A 12,228-nucleotide genomic window follows, 5' to 3' on the forward strand; every position below is an offset into this window, starting at 1 on the left:
CAGTACAGTATAGTACAGTATAGTATGAGTATAGTTAGTGCAGTACAGTATAGTACAGTATAGTATGAGTATAGTTAGTGCAGTACAGTATAGTACAGTATAGTATGAGTATAGTTAGTGCAGTACAGTAAAGTACAGTATAGTATGAGTATAGTTAGTACAGTACAGTAAAGTACAGTATAGTATGAGTATAGTTAGTACAGTACAGTAAAGTACAGTATAGTATGAGTATAGTTAGTACAGTACAGTATAGTACAGTATAGTATGAGTATAGTTAGTGCAGTACAGTAAAGTATGAGTATAGTTAGTCCAGTACAGTATAGTACAGTATAGTATGAGTATAGTTAGTACAGTACAGTAAAGTACAGTATAGTATGAGTATAGACATTGAACACGTGGCTCTCAAAGGCATGTACTGTCCATTCAATGCATTTCATTGAAAACTTTTACTTTCTGTGGGACCGCAGACATCTTTTTAAGGCAGATGGACTTCGCCTTAACAAGTCAGGAGTAAAATTTTTCAGCTCCAACCTGTTTTACTTTCTGCGTCACTCATCTTTTCCCTCTGCCAAGGACAAGAGACAAGAGGAATCAAAACAAGAAGAAGACATAACACAACATGCCAGAAACCTTGAAGGAGAGCCACCTCAGCCCCCGCCGGAAGAGAGCTCTGATCACGAGAGACATCTGAGCCAAGAGAAAGAGCCTCCACCTCCCTCACTGAAAACAACATCTCTACCCCCCCAATCCCCACCTTCAGACACCCTTTCTCCCCTCTCCCCCCTGTTGGACTTCACTGATCACATGGAAGACCTGGTTAGAGCTGGGACCAAATTTACTCCCCGCACCTTCCCTCGCTCCACTCCCATTTTCTCCACCCTAAACCACCCCTCACCGTCCACCTCCACCACTGGTTCTGCGTCCTCCAGGTTTGACACATGTGTCACAAATACAGCGCACAACCCGCCCTCCCGCTCCGCAATGGCGAAGAAGCCCAGTAAGCTCTGTCTGATATGTGCTGGGTCCAGGCTACAAGGAAAATAGCACTCATGACTCTTCCCAGGACAAGCCGGGGCCCAGTGTGCTGGTAGTCTTCTCCATCCCTGTCTTGATAGGTAACAGAAAAAGCATGGTGAATGTGTTAAGAAACAGGACGCACTCAACATATCCTGCAAGTTTAGTATCAATTCCTCGTCAGCCGCAGCCTGTCGAAAAAAGTGGGCCAGATAATGTTTTTAACAAACTAAATTAAACGTTAGGTCGTTGTCAGGAAAAACATTTTTAATCAATGATTTTATAATAACTCACAATCTTAATTTCATGTTTTTAACTGAAACTTGGTTGGACCAAGATAACAGTGCAGCTGTCCTTATCGAGTCTACCCCTCCCAGCTTCAGTTTTATGAGTGAGGCTAGAGTGCATAAGAGAGGAGGTGGAGCTGCCATTTTGTTTAATGACTCCCTCCAATGCAAAAAGATGTCTTATGGGAATTTAGCTTCTTTTGAATAAGTGGCTCTTCAGCTGAATTCCTCTTCGAGCTATTTTTCTAAATATCTACAGGCCTCCTAAATACTGTGCAAACCTTTTTGATGACTTTGGTGAACTGCTGTCTATAATCTGTGTTGACTTTGACTGTGTGGTTATTGTTGGTGATTTTAACATCCATGTTGACAACCCCCAGGACAGAGGGACTAAAGAACTGTGTTGTGTTCTTGATAATTATGGACTGACTCAACATGTGACGGAGCCCACGCACAATAAGGGGCACACTTTGGACTTGGTCATCTCCAAGGGTCTGGACATCTCTCTGATCATTCCTGTGTTTTCTTTGAGAGTGCTATCTGCGTGAACACAAATGTACAAACAGAGGTGATCACAAAAAGGCATCTCACTGAAAACACTAGTGAAATATTTACTGAGGCTTTCTCCTCGACACCCGCCCTCTCACGGATCTCAGTCAATGAGCTTGTAGATAATTTCAGTTCTAAAATTACAAATGTTATTGATGCCGTTGCACCAGCAAAGGTGAAGGTGGTCTCTGGTAAGAGAAGATCTCCACTGGGAAATGCCACGCTGGTTAGAACTCAAAAAAGAGAGTGTCGAAAAGCTGAACGCAGGTGGCGGAAAACCAGGTTCATTATGACATCTATAAAGAGAGACATTGCATTTATAATTTAGAGCTGAGAAATGCAAGGCGGTCCTTCTTCTCTGACGTCATCACCAAAAACACTAATAATGCACGTGCCCTGTTTGCTGCTGTCGACAGGCTAACCAACCCTCCTGTGTCTATAGCCTCTGAACTTCTATCCACCAGGGCCTGCAATGAATTTGCTTCCTTCTTCACAGACAAAATTCAAACAATTAGACAAGCAATCAGTGCCTCTATGTCAGTAACAGGATATGTCTTGTCCCTGTGTCCACTTGAAAAAACAATTCATATAGCATGAGACAATTCTATTAACCATAAAAACCTAGAGGACATAATACAACATCTGAAATCCTCCTCATGCTGCCTTGATATTCTGCCAACAGGTTTATTCAAAAATGTGTCTAAATGCACGGCCTCAGATTTACTACAAATTGTCAACATGTCTCTCCTCTCAGGTTTTTTCCCACAGGCCCTGAAAACTGCAGTCATTAAGCCACTCTTAAAAAAGAGCAATCTAGACAGTTCACTAATGAGCAATTATAGGCCCATATCAAATCTGCCGTTTTTAAGTAAAATCATTGAAAAGGCTGTTTTTCAACAGCTTAATGCTTTCTTGGCACTAAATAACTGTTTTGATGTCTTCCAGTCAGGTTTTCGACCACACCACAGCACAGTTAAGGTCTTCAATGACATCCATTTAAACACTGACAGTGGCAGAATTTCAGTCTTAGTATTATTGGATCTCAGTGCTGCATTCGACACGGTCAACCACAACATATTACTAGACAGACTTGAAAACTGGGTTGGACTTTCCGGCACAGTACTAAAATGATTTGAATCCTACTTAAAGGACAGGGACTACTTTGTGTCTATAGGTAATTACACATCTGAACTGACAAAAATGACATGTGGAGTTCCCCAAGGCTCCATTCTGGGGCCTCTTTTGTTTAACATTTACATGCTTCCACTGGCTCAGATTATGAAAAACAACAAAATATTTTACCATAATTATGCAGATGACACACAGATTTACATAACCATTTCACCAGGGGACTATGATCCCATACAGGCGCTGAGTAACTGTATTGAGCAGGTCAACGATTGGATGTGCCAGAATTTTCTTCAATTAAACAAAGATAAAACTGAAGTTATTGTCTTTGAAGCTAGGGAGGAACGATTGAAAGTCAGTGTTCGACTTCAATCTGTAATGTTAAGAACCACAAATCAAGCCAGAAATCTTGGTGTAGTCATGGACTCAGACCTGAATTTGAGGAGCCATATTAACACAATTCCAAAGTCAGCATACTATCACCTGAAGAATATATCAAGGATTAAAGGACTTATGTCTCAGCAGGACCTGGAAAAACTTATCCATGCATTTATCTTCAGTCGACTCGACTACTGTAACAGTGTCCTTACAGGCTCCCTAAGAAATCCATCAGACAGCTGCAGCTGATTCAGAACGCTGCTGCTCGAGTCCTCACTAAGACCAAAAAGGTGGATCACATCACTCCAGTTCTGAGGTCTTTACATTGGCTTCCTGTATGTCAAAGAATTGATTTCAAAATCCTGCTGTTAGTTTATAAAGCACTAAATGGTTTAGACCAAAATACATTTCTGATCTTCTGCTTCGTTACGAACCATCCAGACCTCTCAGGTCGTCTGGGATCAGGTCTGCTTTCTGTCCCCAGAGTCAAAACTAAACAAGAAGAAGCAGCGTTCAGTTATTATGCTGAAGGGAACCTTTACCTGGCCACAGCTGTGTTGCCGTGGAGACGTGTTGTTTGGAGGTGAAGGTGACCTTCGGGAGTTTATCAGGTAAAATGATCAGAAACTGCCAGCAAAACAAACACAGCAGTTCAAACATTAACATGCATTACAGTACTACTACTACTGCTACTGCTACTGCTATTAATGTATACTCAGAGAAATATAACTGCATTCTGCACCTGCTCAGGTAAAAAAGTTGATTTTCTCTAAAATAAATCTGAATATTTTGATGACATTTTAAATCAATTCACAAAACATTGATTATATTTAATCAGTCAGTTTCTGGCTCCGCCTACAATGTCTGTCGGTCCAATCACGTCAAAGAAAAGACTAAGTCTATAAATAGCTCTGCTGCAGCCGGACCCCTTCTCACTCCCTGAGCTCCAAAAAGGTTTCTGTGATCTGGGCCGGGTCTCTGCACCTGTTGTTTTGTCGTTTGGAGAGTTTTTGCTTTTGGGATTTTCCTAGTGGTGCTGGTCCCGGTGGTGCTGCTGGTGATTTTGGTCACGGTGTTGGGGACATGGAGCGTCGTCAGAGTCTGGAGGAGCAGCTCCGGTGTCCTGTCTGTCTGGACGTCTTCAGTGAACCTCTGATGTTACAGTGTGGACACTCTTATTGCAGGTACATGAATGCATGAATGGATGGGACACACCTGTCCTCACTTACCCTGACCTGTCCTCACATCACCTGTCTTGTCCTCACCTATCCTGTCCTCACATCCCCTTTCTTGTCCTCACCTGTCCTGTCCTCCCCTCACCTGTCTTGTCCTCCCCGATCTTGTCCTCACATCGCCTCTCTTGTCCTCACCTGTCCTGTCCTCACATCTCGTGTCTTGTCCTCACCTGTCCTGTATTCACATTACCTGTCTTGTCCTCACTTATCCTGTCCTCACATCACCTTTGCTGTCCTCACTTATCCTGTCCTCACATCTCGTGTCTTGCTCTCACCTGTCCTGTCCTCACATCCCCTCTCTTGTCCTCACCTGTCCTGTCCTCACATCACCTGTGTTGTCCTCACATCCCCTCTCTTGTCCTCACTTATCCTGTCCTTACATCACCTTTCATGTCCTCCCCCTTCTTGTCCTCACCTGTCCTGTCATCACCTATCCTATCTTGTCCTCACATCACCTGTCCTGTCCTCACATCACCTGTGTTGTCCTCACATCCCCTCTCTTGTCCTCACTTATCCTGTCCTTACATCACCTTTCATGTCCTCACCTATCCTGTCCTCACCTGTCTTGTCCTCACCTATCCTGTCCTCACATCACCTGTCTTGTCCTCACCTGTCCTGTCATCGCCTATCCTATCCTTTTCTCACCTGTCCTATCTTGTCCTCACCTATCCTGTCTTGTCCTGTCGTGGCAGTGGCGCAATGGATAAGACGCATGCCTTTGGTGTGAGAGACCCGGGTTCAATTCCCCACTATGAGACATCCACCATTGTGTCCCTGAGCAAGACACTTAACCCCTCATTGCTCCAGAGGTGTGCGACCTCTGACATATATAGCAATTGAAAGTCGCTTTGGATAAAAGCGTCAGCTAAAATGAATAAATGTAATCACCTGTCCTTACCTGTCCAGGTGTTGCGTGCGCTCCATGACAGTGGACCTGCTCGGTCAGCTGCAATGTCCCGTGTGTTGCCTATCCTGTCTTTTCCTTACCTATCCTGTCCTGTCCTCACATCACCTTTCCTGTCCTCACCTGTCCAGGTGTTGCGTGCGCTCCATGACAGTGGACCTGCTCGGTCAGCTGCAATGTCCCGTGTGTCGCTGTGCTGTAGACGGAGACAGTCCTCCTCCCAACGTCAGCTTGGCTCGTATCATCGAGGCTCTGCAGGTAAAAACCCCTAACCTCGGATCTAAAGGATTTAAAAGGTTGTGCTTCAACAACTGAAACATCTGATCCAGCAGCAGAAAATCTTATTGAAATTATACATGGTTTGTTCATCCTGACAGGACGTGAGTGTATCAGGTGGAGCCCAGCCCGAGTCGTGTCCTCAGCATCACAACCCACTCAGCCTTTACTGTGAGGACGAACAAATGGTGATCTGTGGCCTCTGTGGAAGCATCGGTGCTCACCGCGGACACAAAATCACACCTGTGAGCTCTACCTACAGTCACATGAAGGTACGAAAACACAAAATCACACCTGTGAGCTCTACCTACAGTCACATGAAGGTACGAAAACACAAAATCACACCTGTGAGCTCCGTCCACAGTCACATGAAGGTACGAAAACACAAAATCACACCTGTGAGCTCCGTCCACAGTCACATGAAGGTACGAAAACACAAAATCACACCTGTGAGCTCTAGTCACATGAAGGTACGAAAACACAAAATCACACCTGTGAGCTCTAGTCACATGAAGGTACGAAAAAACTAAATCACACCTGTGAGATTGTCTACAGTCACGTGAAGGTACAAAAACACTAAATCACACCTTTTAGCCCTGCCTACAGTCACATGAAGGTATGAAAACACTAAATCACACCTGTTAGCTCCGTGTACCATCACGTGAAGGTACGAAAACACTAAATCACACCTTTTAGCCCTGCCTACAGTCACATGAAGGTGCGGAAATACTAAATCACACCTGTGAGATCATTTACAGTCATGAGAGGATACAAAAACACTAAATCACACCTGTGAACTCTGTCTACAGTCACATGAAGGTGCGGAAAATACTAAATCACACCTGTGAGATCATTTACAGTCATGAGAGGATACAAAAACACTAAATCACACCTGTGAACTCTGTCTACAGTCACATGAAGGTATGAAAAAACTAAATCACACCTATTAGCTCTGCCTACTGTCACATGAAGGTACAAAAACACAAAATAAAAACCTGTTGGCTTCCCCCTACAGTCTTAATATTTAAAAATAGAACATGTAGGTTCTACACCTACATTTATAAAAATTTGCATGTGACTGATGTTCAGTCTGTGTGCTTGTAAAGTGTAGAAATGTAAAATTCTGTTCATTTATGTACAACCATTGTTCGTATAATTTCTGTTGTTGGATTGAATGTGCAGAAACCTTTGATCTGGAGACCGGACTGTGTTGATTGGCTGATGGTCAAAGTTAAACCTAAAAGAGTTTGAAGTTGTTGACCCAGCAGATAAGCAGCCATTAGTTTCCATCATATCACAGTGAGATTAAATGCAGGAGTTTAATGTTCCACACAAAGCAAAGATCACCTTTGAGTTTGCAGTTTAACAACAATACGGTCTCATGTTGTTAATGTTCATAAACATGGTTCACCTTGAGAGTGCACACACAGCAATCTGCAGACAAGTCCATTCAAATGGACACAGCTCCTCTACATTACATCGTGCTTTACTCACCAAATGTTTTCGGCTATCTTTCCTCCATCTTTGTGGTGTGATGTTCATGAACATAACAGTAATACTACACACTCTACCAGGTCTGACCTTCCCCAGCATCTGCTCTCTGGTATGTGGTGTTTACTGCCTGTATGATTTTGGGTGGAAGCTACAACCCGACAAAAATGGAGGCTGGGACACCTTTATGACTGCGGGCACATCAGCTGTTTCCAAAAATGTAATGACAGGAAGAGGTTAATCTGTGATGACTGAGAGCCTTTCGAAGGGAATCACCTAAAACCCTGTGGGCCCATCGCGGGTGATTCTAGGCTCAGACTTTTATTTATATAGCGCCAAATCACAACAACACATGTCTACACAATATCCATACAGAGGTACAGACAGAAAAGTTGCTATAGACTGAATGAATAATGGTACAGACATTTAGAGTAATGTTTATGATTCTGCTTCTCTCTCTCTCTCTCTCTCTCTCTCGTTGTGCTGTCAACCCAGAGACAAACTTGCAGAGGATGCTTCCTGTTGGGAATATTTATCCTTCCTAGACCTACAGAGATTCACTATGTGTGTCTTTTGTACGTGTGTGAAGATTTGATTCCATATTGGTTCAAATACAGACACTATGCTTCCGTGAGTTAACCCTCGTGCTGTGTGTCGACACTTTCTAAAGAGCCGGTCAGTCTGTCTGCAATGAAACAAGATGAAGATGATCTCCACCTTGGATTGGCTAGGAGACGGACCACAGAGGTCCTTATCAAGACAGCTCCATCAGTCAGTCCACCAGCAGACTGACCCTGTTTCTGGACCCTGGACCCAACTTCACCATGGTACTCCATGATTCTTGTCCAGAATTTAAGCATAATTGTCCTCCAAAGAGAGTCCTTTGTCCTTCACATGTAGGTGTACTGCAGAGTGTTGGCCTGAGGAATTGAGCCATGTGTTTGTGTAGTGGTTCTTTACTTTCCCAGTAGTAAACAACCTCAACAATGTTATTATCATGTTGGTATGCTTTAGTACCCCCAAAATGATGATGATGCCAGCAACACGTTGCACTTGGGACAGGGTCATGTTTCTTCTTCTTCCAACAACACTCTGTGAGCGTCTGAGGTGACCGACTGCTGGAATCTGGAAAGAGGAACGTTTTGACTGAGACTCCTGAACCTGACCGACACTCCCTCTGTGGAGGAGGCAGGACTGGACACTTTGGGGATACCATGTCCTTGTCCCTGGTGGAGGACACTGAGGTGGTTCAAAGTGATTCCTCCGCAGATGCTGAAAGCTCTGGACATGGTTGGACCTTCTTTGTTTATTGTTGGTATAGTCAGAGGATGAGAGTCAGCTACTCCCAGTGTGAGGTAATGGATGGAGTAGGAGGTCCACAGCATTAATATGGAAGAGTCAGGTTCTAAGAGTAAAGTGGATCTGTTGAAGCGTAATGATCGGTCCGGGGTTTAATTATTGTGCTGTTAATGATGTGAGTATTCAATAGTATGGATTTATTTTACCTGTCTCTTTCTCAGGAGGACATTTCCTGTCTGATGACAGACTTCCAGCATCAGAAACGGAAACTGGAGGATCAGATCTGTAAAATGGCGTACAACAAATCCAGGATCACTGTGGGTGATGTTTCCTGTTGTTTTAGTTTCTGTAGTTTTCTGAATGATCGTTGAATTACGTGTCTGTTTAGTGGCAGCGCCTCCTATGGGACACATTGGCAGCATTGATGCGTTCAGTGGAGTGTCAGGAAGTAAACTGACGACAAACGCCATAATTTAATGTAAAAATGATAATAGGTTGTCCTTGTCTAATCTAGTCTATCACCAGATTTCCTGGGCACCACATGTGCTAGGTCCGGCTCTGTATCTGTTAAATGTACAAACACAGTTTCATCCTCACATCCTCATCCTCTAAAAGCTAAAAGCTGGAAGACATTCATAGTGTTGACATCAGCTGATACACTTTGAGTTTATTGGCCACAGCAACATCTGAAAGGACACCATACCAAGGACTGACTGTAAATAACCAAAGGTTTAATCAAACTATGGGAGTTTTTCTGACCAAAAGGAGCAGAAGAAGGCAGGAAGACTGGGCCAACCCACGTTGGTCCTAGGGTCGAACGTCTTCCCCTAAATTATCAAAAGGAAGTGCCTAACCAACAAAAGCAAAAGGCACCATCCTTAAAGTAAAGACCAGAGAGAGAAAGAGGAAAAACAAACACACTGGTCACAGGGCTGCTTCTGGCAATCTTAACTGCTGCTCTCTGTCCAATCAGAATGAGTCTGACGTGCTGAAGTGGGTGGTGAGGAAGGAGTTTGGTGAGCTGCGGCGCTGCCTGGAGGTGGAGGAGGCGGGCTTCATGCAGCAGGTGGAGACTTCGGCTGCAGACCTCATCTTGTCCCTCCAGAACCAGACGGACCAGTTAAACCAGAACCTGCATCGGCTGCAGCAGGCCCTGAACACCCTGCAAGACCTGAGCAACGAGGGGCACCTGGACTTCATTATGGTACTGACAGTCTGTCTCGGTCTGTGGTCGGTCCAGGATGTAGTGTAAGACCCGTGGACTTCACAATGGTATTGACAGTCTGTGGTCGGTCCAGGGTGTAGCGCAGGACACCTGGACTTCACCCTGGTACTGACGGTCTGTGGTTGGTCCAGGGTTTAGCGCAGGACACCTGGACTTCACCATGGTACTGACAGTCTGTCTCGGTCTGTGGTCAGTCCAGGATGTAGTGTAAGATCCGTAGACTTCACAATGGTATTGACAGTCTGTGGTCGGTCCAGGGTGTAGCGCAGGACACCTGGACTTCACCCTGGTACTGACGGTCTGTGGTCCGTCCAGGGTGTAGCGCAGGACACCTGGACTTCACCATGGTACTGACGGTCTGTGGTCGGTCCAGGGTGTAGCGCAGGACACCTGGACTTCACCATGGTACTGACGGTCTGTGGTCGGTCCAGGGTGTAGCGCAGGACACCTGGACTTCACCATGGTACTGACAGTCTGTCTCGGTCTGTGGTCAGTCCAGGATGTAGTGTAAGATCCGTAGACTTCACAATGGTATTGACAGTCTGTGGTCGGTCCAGGGTGTAGCGCAGGACACCTGGACTTCACCCTGGTACTGACGGTCTGTGGTCGGTCCAGGGTGTAGCACAGGACACCTGGACTTCACCATGGTACTGACGGTCTGTGGTCGGTCCAGGATGTAGCGCAGTACACCTTTACTGACAGTCTGTAGTCAGTCCAGGGTGGAGCGTAGTACACCTGGACTTCACCATGGTACTGACGGTCTGTGGTCGGTAGATTATTGATCAGATCACCAAACTGTCTCCCTGATCAACAGTTGTGATAGATTATTGATCAAGTAATAGTTTTTCTGTTTGTGTTTACAGAAGTATGGATCGATCGCTCCGAGGTAAGAAACAGCTCAACCTGTTGCAAATAAACTCACTGGATGAGAATACAATCAATGATACACAGCTCCTCTCCTCGCCCCCTCTCCCCCTCCCCTCCTCTCCTTCCCTCCTTCTCTTCTCCTCTCTTCCCCTCCTCTTCTCCTCCCCTCCTCTCCTCCCCTCCTCCTCCCAGGTTCAGAGCAATCCAGGAGCTCCAGCTGAAGGAGGAGAGAATCTTCAGCTCTCTGAACTTCAGACCAGGTTTCAACCACAGCGACATCAAACTCACGGTGTGGAAAAGATTACACCGAAAAGTCCTGCCAGGTACACTTGACACCTGTACTCGTACCTCTTTTTGCCTCTACCTGTACCTGGATCTCTACCTGTACCTGTACTTGAACCTCTACTTGTACTTGTACCTCTACTTCTACCTGTACATGTACCTGTACATATACCTGAACCTCTATTTCTGCCTTTACCTGTACGAGTATGTATGCCTGTACCAGTACCTGTACCCTTCCTATTTATCTGTTCGTTTGTTTATCTGTCCGTCTGTTTATTTATCTGTGTTTGTCTCTCCCTGTTGATTACATATTATTCTCTTCGTCCAGCTCCAGAGCCGTTGAAGCTGGATCCTCAGACGGCTCACCCAATGTTAGAGCTCATTGGTGGGGACACGCTGGTGTCCTGTGGGGCTCTGCTGCGGAGGCTCCCTGATAATCCTGAGAGGTTCAGTTACAGCTACTGTGTCCTGGCCAACCGAGGCTTCTCCTCTGGGAAACACTACTGGGAGGTAAGCAGTGCCGTTAGTGTAGGGTACCAGGATTCACCTGCCCGATCTCACCCCAGGGCGCCAAATACCAACACTTTGAGAAAGCCTGACAAAGCATCTGCATTTAAGGTACCCTTCAGCATCCTCTGAGACGCCCTGGGACGAGAACGTGTTCACGGGTGCAGCTGAACGACGATGTTTTGTTCTCGTGTTTTTACAGTACATACGTGTTTACAGGCGCTCTGCTTCTGTCCCTGGCCCAGGTGGAAGTTGGAAACAAACCGAAATGGCGCCTTGGCTTGATCAAAGGAACGACCAATCGTAAGGCCAAGCTGGTGAAGAATCCAGATTGTGGAGTGTGGCTGATTGGACTGAAGGACGGGGTTTACGAAGCCTTCACTTCCCCCAGGGTAGTCCTGCCGCTGTCATGTCCCCCCCGCCGGGTGGGACTCTTCTTGGACTACCAAGGCAGATGTCTGACCTTCTTTAACAGTGACAGTCCTGACGAGCTGGGCTTCATCTACAGCTTCAGGCTGGAGGTTCAGGGGAAGGTCTACCCCCTGCTGGACGTGTGCTGGCACGAGCGAGGAGACAACAAAGAGCCTCTGGTCCTCCTGCATCCCCACAGGGAGCACCTCCTGCCCCAGCCTCACAAGGAGCACCTCCTCCCCCAGACCCAGAAACCCAACAAGTGAAAGAGTGAGGAGACGACAGCTCCCGGTCCTCCTGCATCCCCACAGGGAGCACCTCCTGCCCCAGCCTCACAGGGAGCACCTCCTCCCCCAGACCCAGAAACCCAACAAG

General features: G+C 45.9%; 1 protein-coding gene across 1 annotated transcript in view; it reads left to right on the forward strand.

Annotated features, from left to right (window-relative positions):
* The first annotated feature begins 4,439 nt into the window (after positions 1-4,439).
* The window catches only part of LOC123977523 (E3 ubiquitin-protein ligase TRIM50-like), an 8,503-nt gene continuing 714 nt past the window's right edge, over positions 4,440-12,228 (forward strand). Inside the window, exons 1-9 of the mRNA XM_046060268.1 lie at positions 4,440-4,540; positions 5,627-5,753; positions 5,873-6,043; positions 8,783-8,878; positions 9,535-9,765; positions 10,650-10,672; positions 10,846-10,976; positions 11,264-11,445; positions 11,688-12,115. Coding sequence (XP_045916224.1) covers positions 4,440-4,540; positions 5,627-5,753; positions 5,873-6,043; positions 8,783-8,878; positions 9,535-9,765; positions 10,650-10,672; positions 10,846-10,976; positions 11,264-11,445; positions 11,688-12,115 — 1,490 coding nt within the window. The remainder of the gene's footprint in view (positions 4,541-5,626; positions 5,754-5,872; positions 6,044-8,782; positions 8,879-9,534; positions 9,766-10,649; positions 10,673-10,845; positions 10,977-11,263; positions 11,446-11,687; positions 12,116-12,228) is intronic.

The sequence above is a fragment of the Micropterus dolomieu genome, linkage group LG10 (genome assembly GCF_021292245.1).
Source record: "Micropterus dolomieu isolate WLL.071019.BEF.003 ecotype Adirondacks linkage group LG10, ASM2129224v1, whole genome shotgun sequence".
In the NCBI taxonomy this organism is placed as follows: Eukaryota; Metazoa; Chordata; class Actinopteri; order Centrarchiformes; family Centrarchidae; genus Micropterus; species Micropterus dolomieu.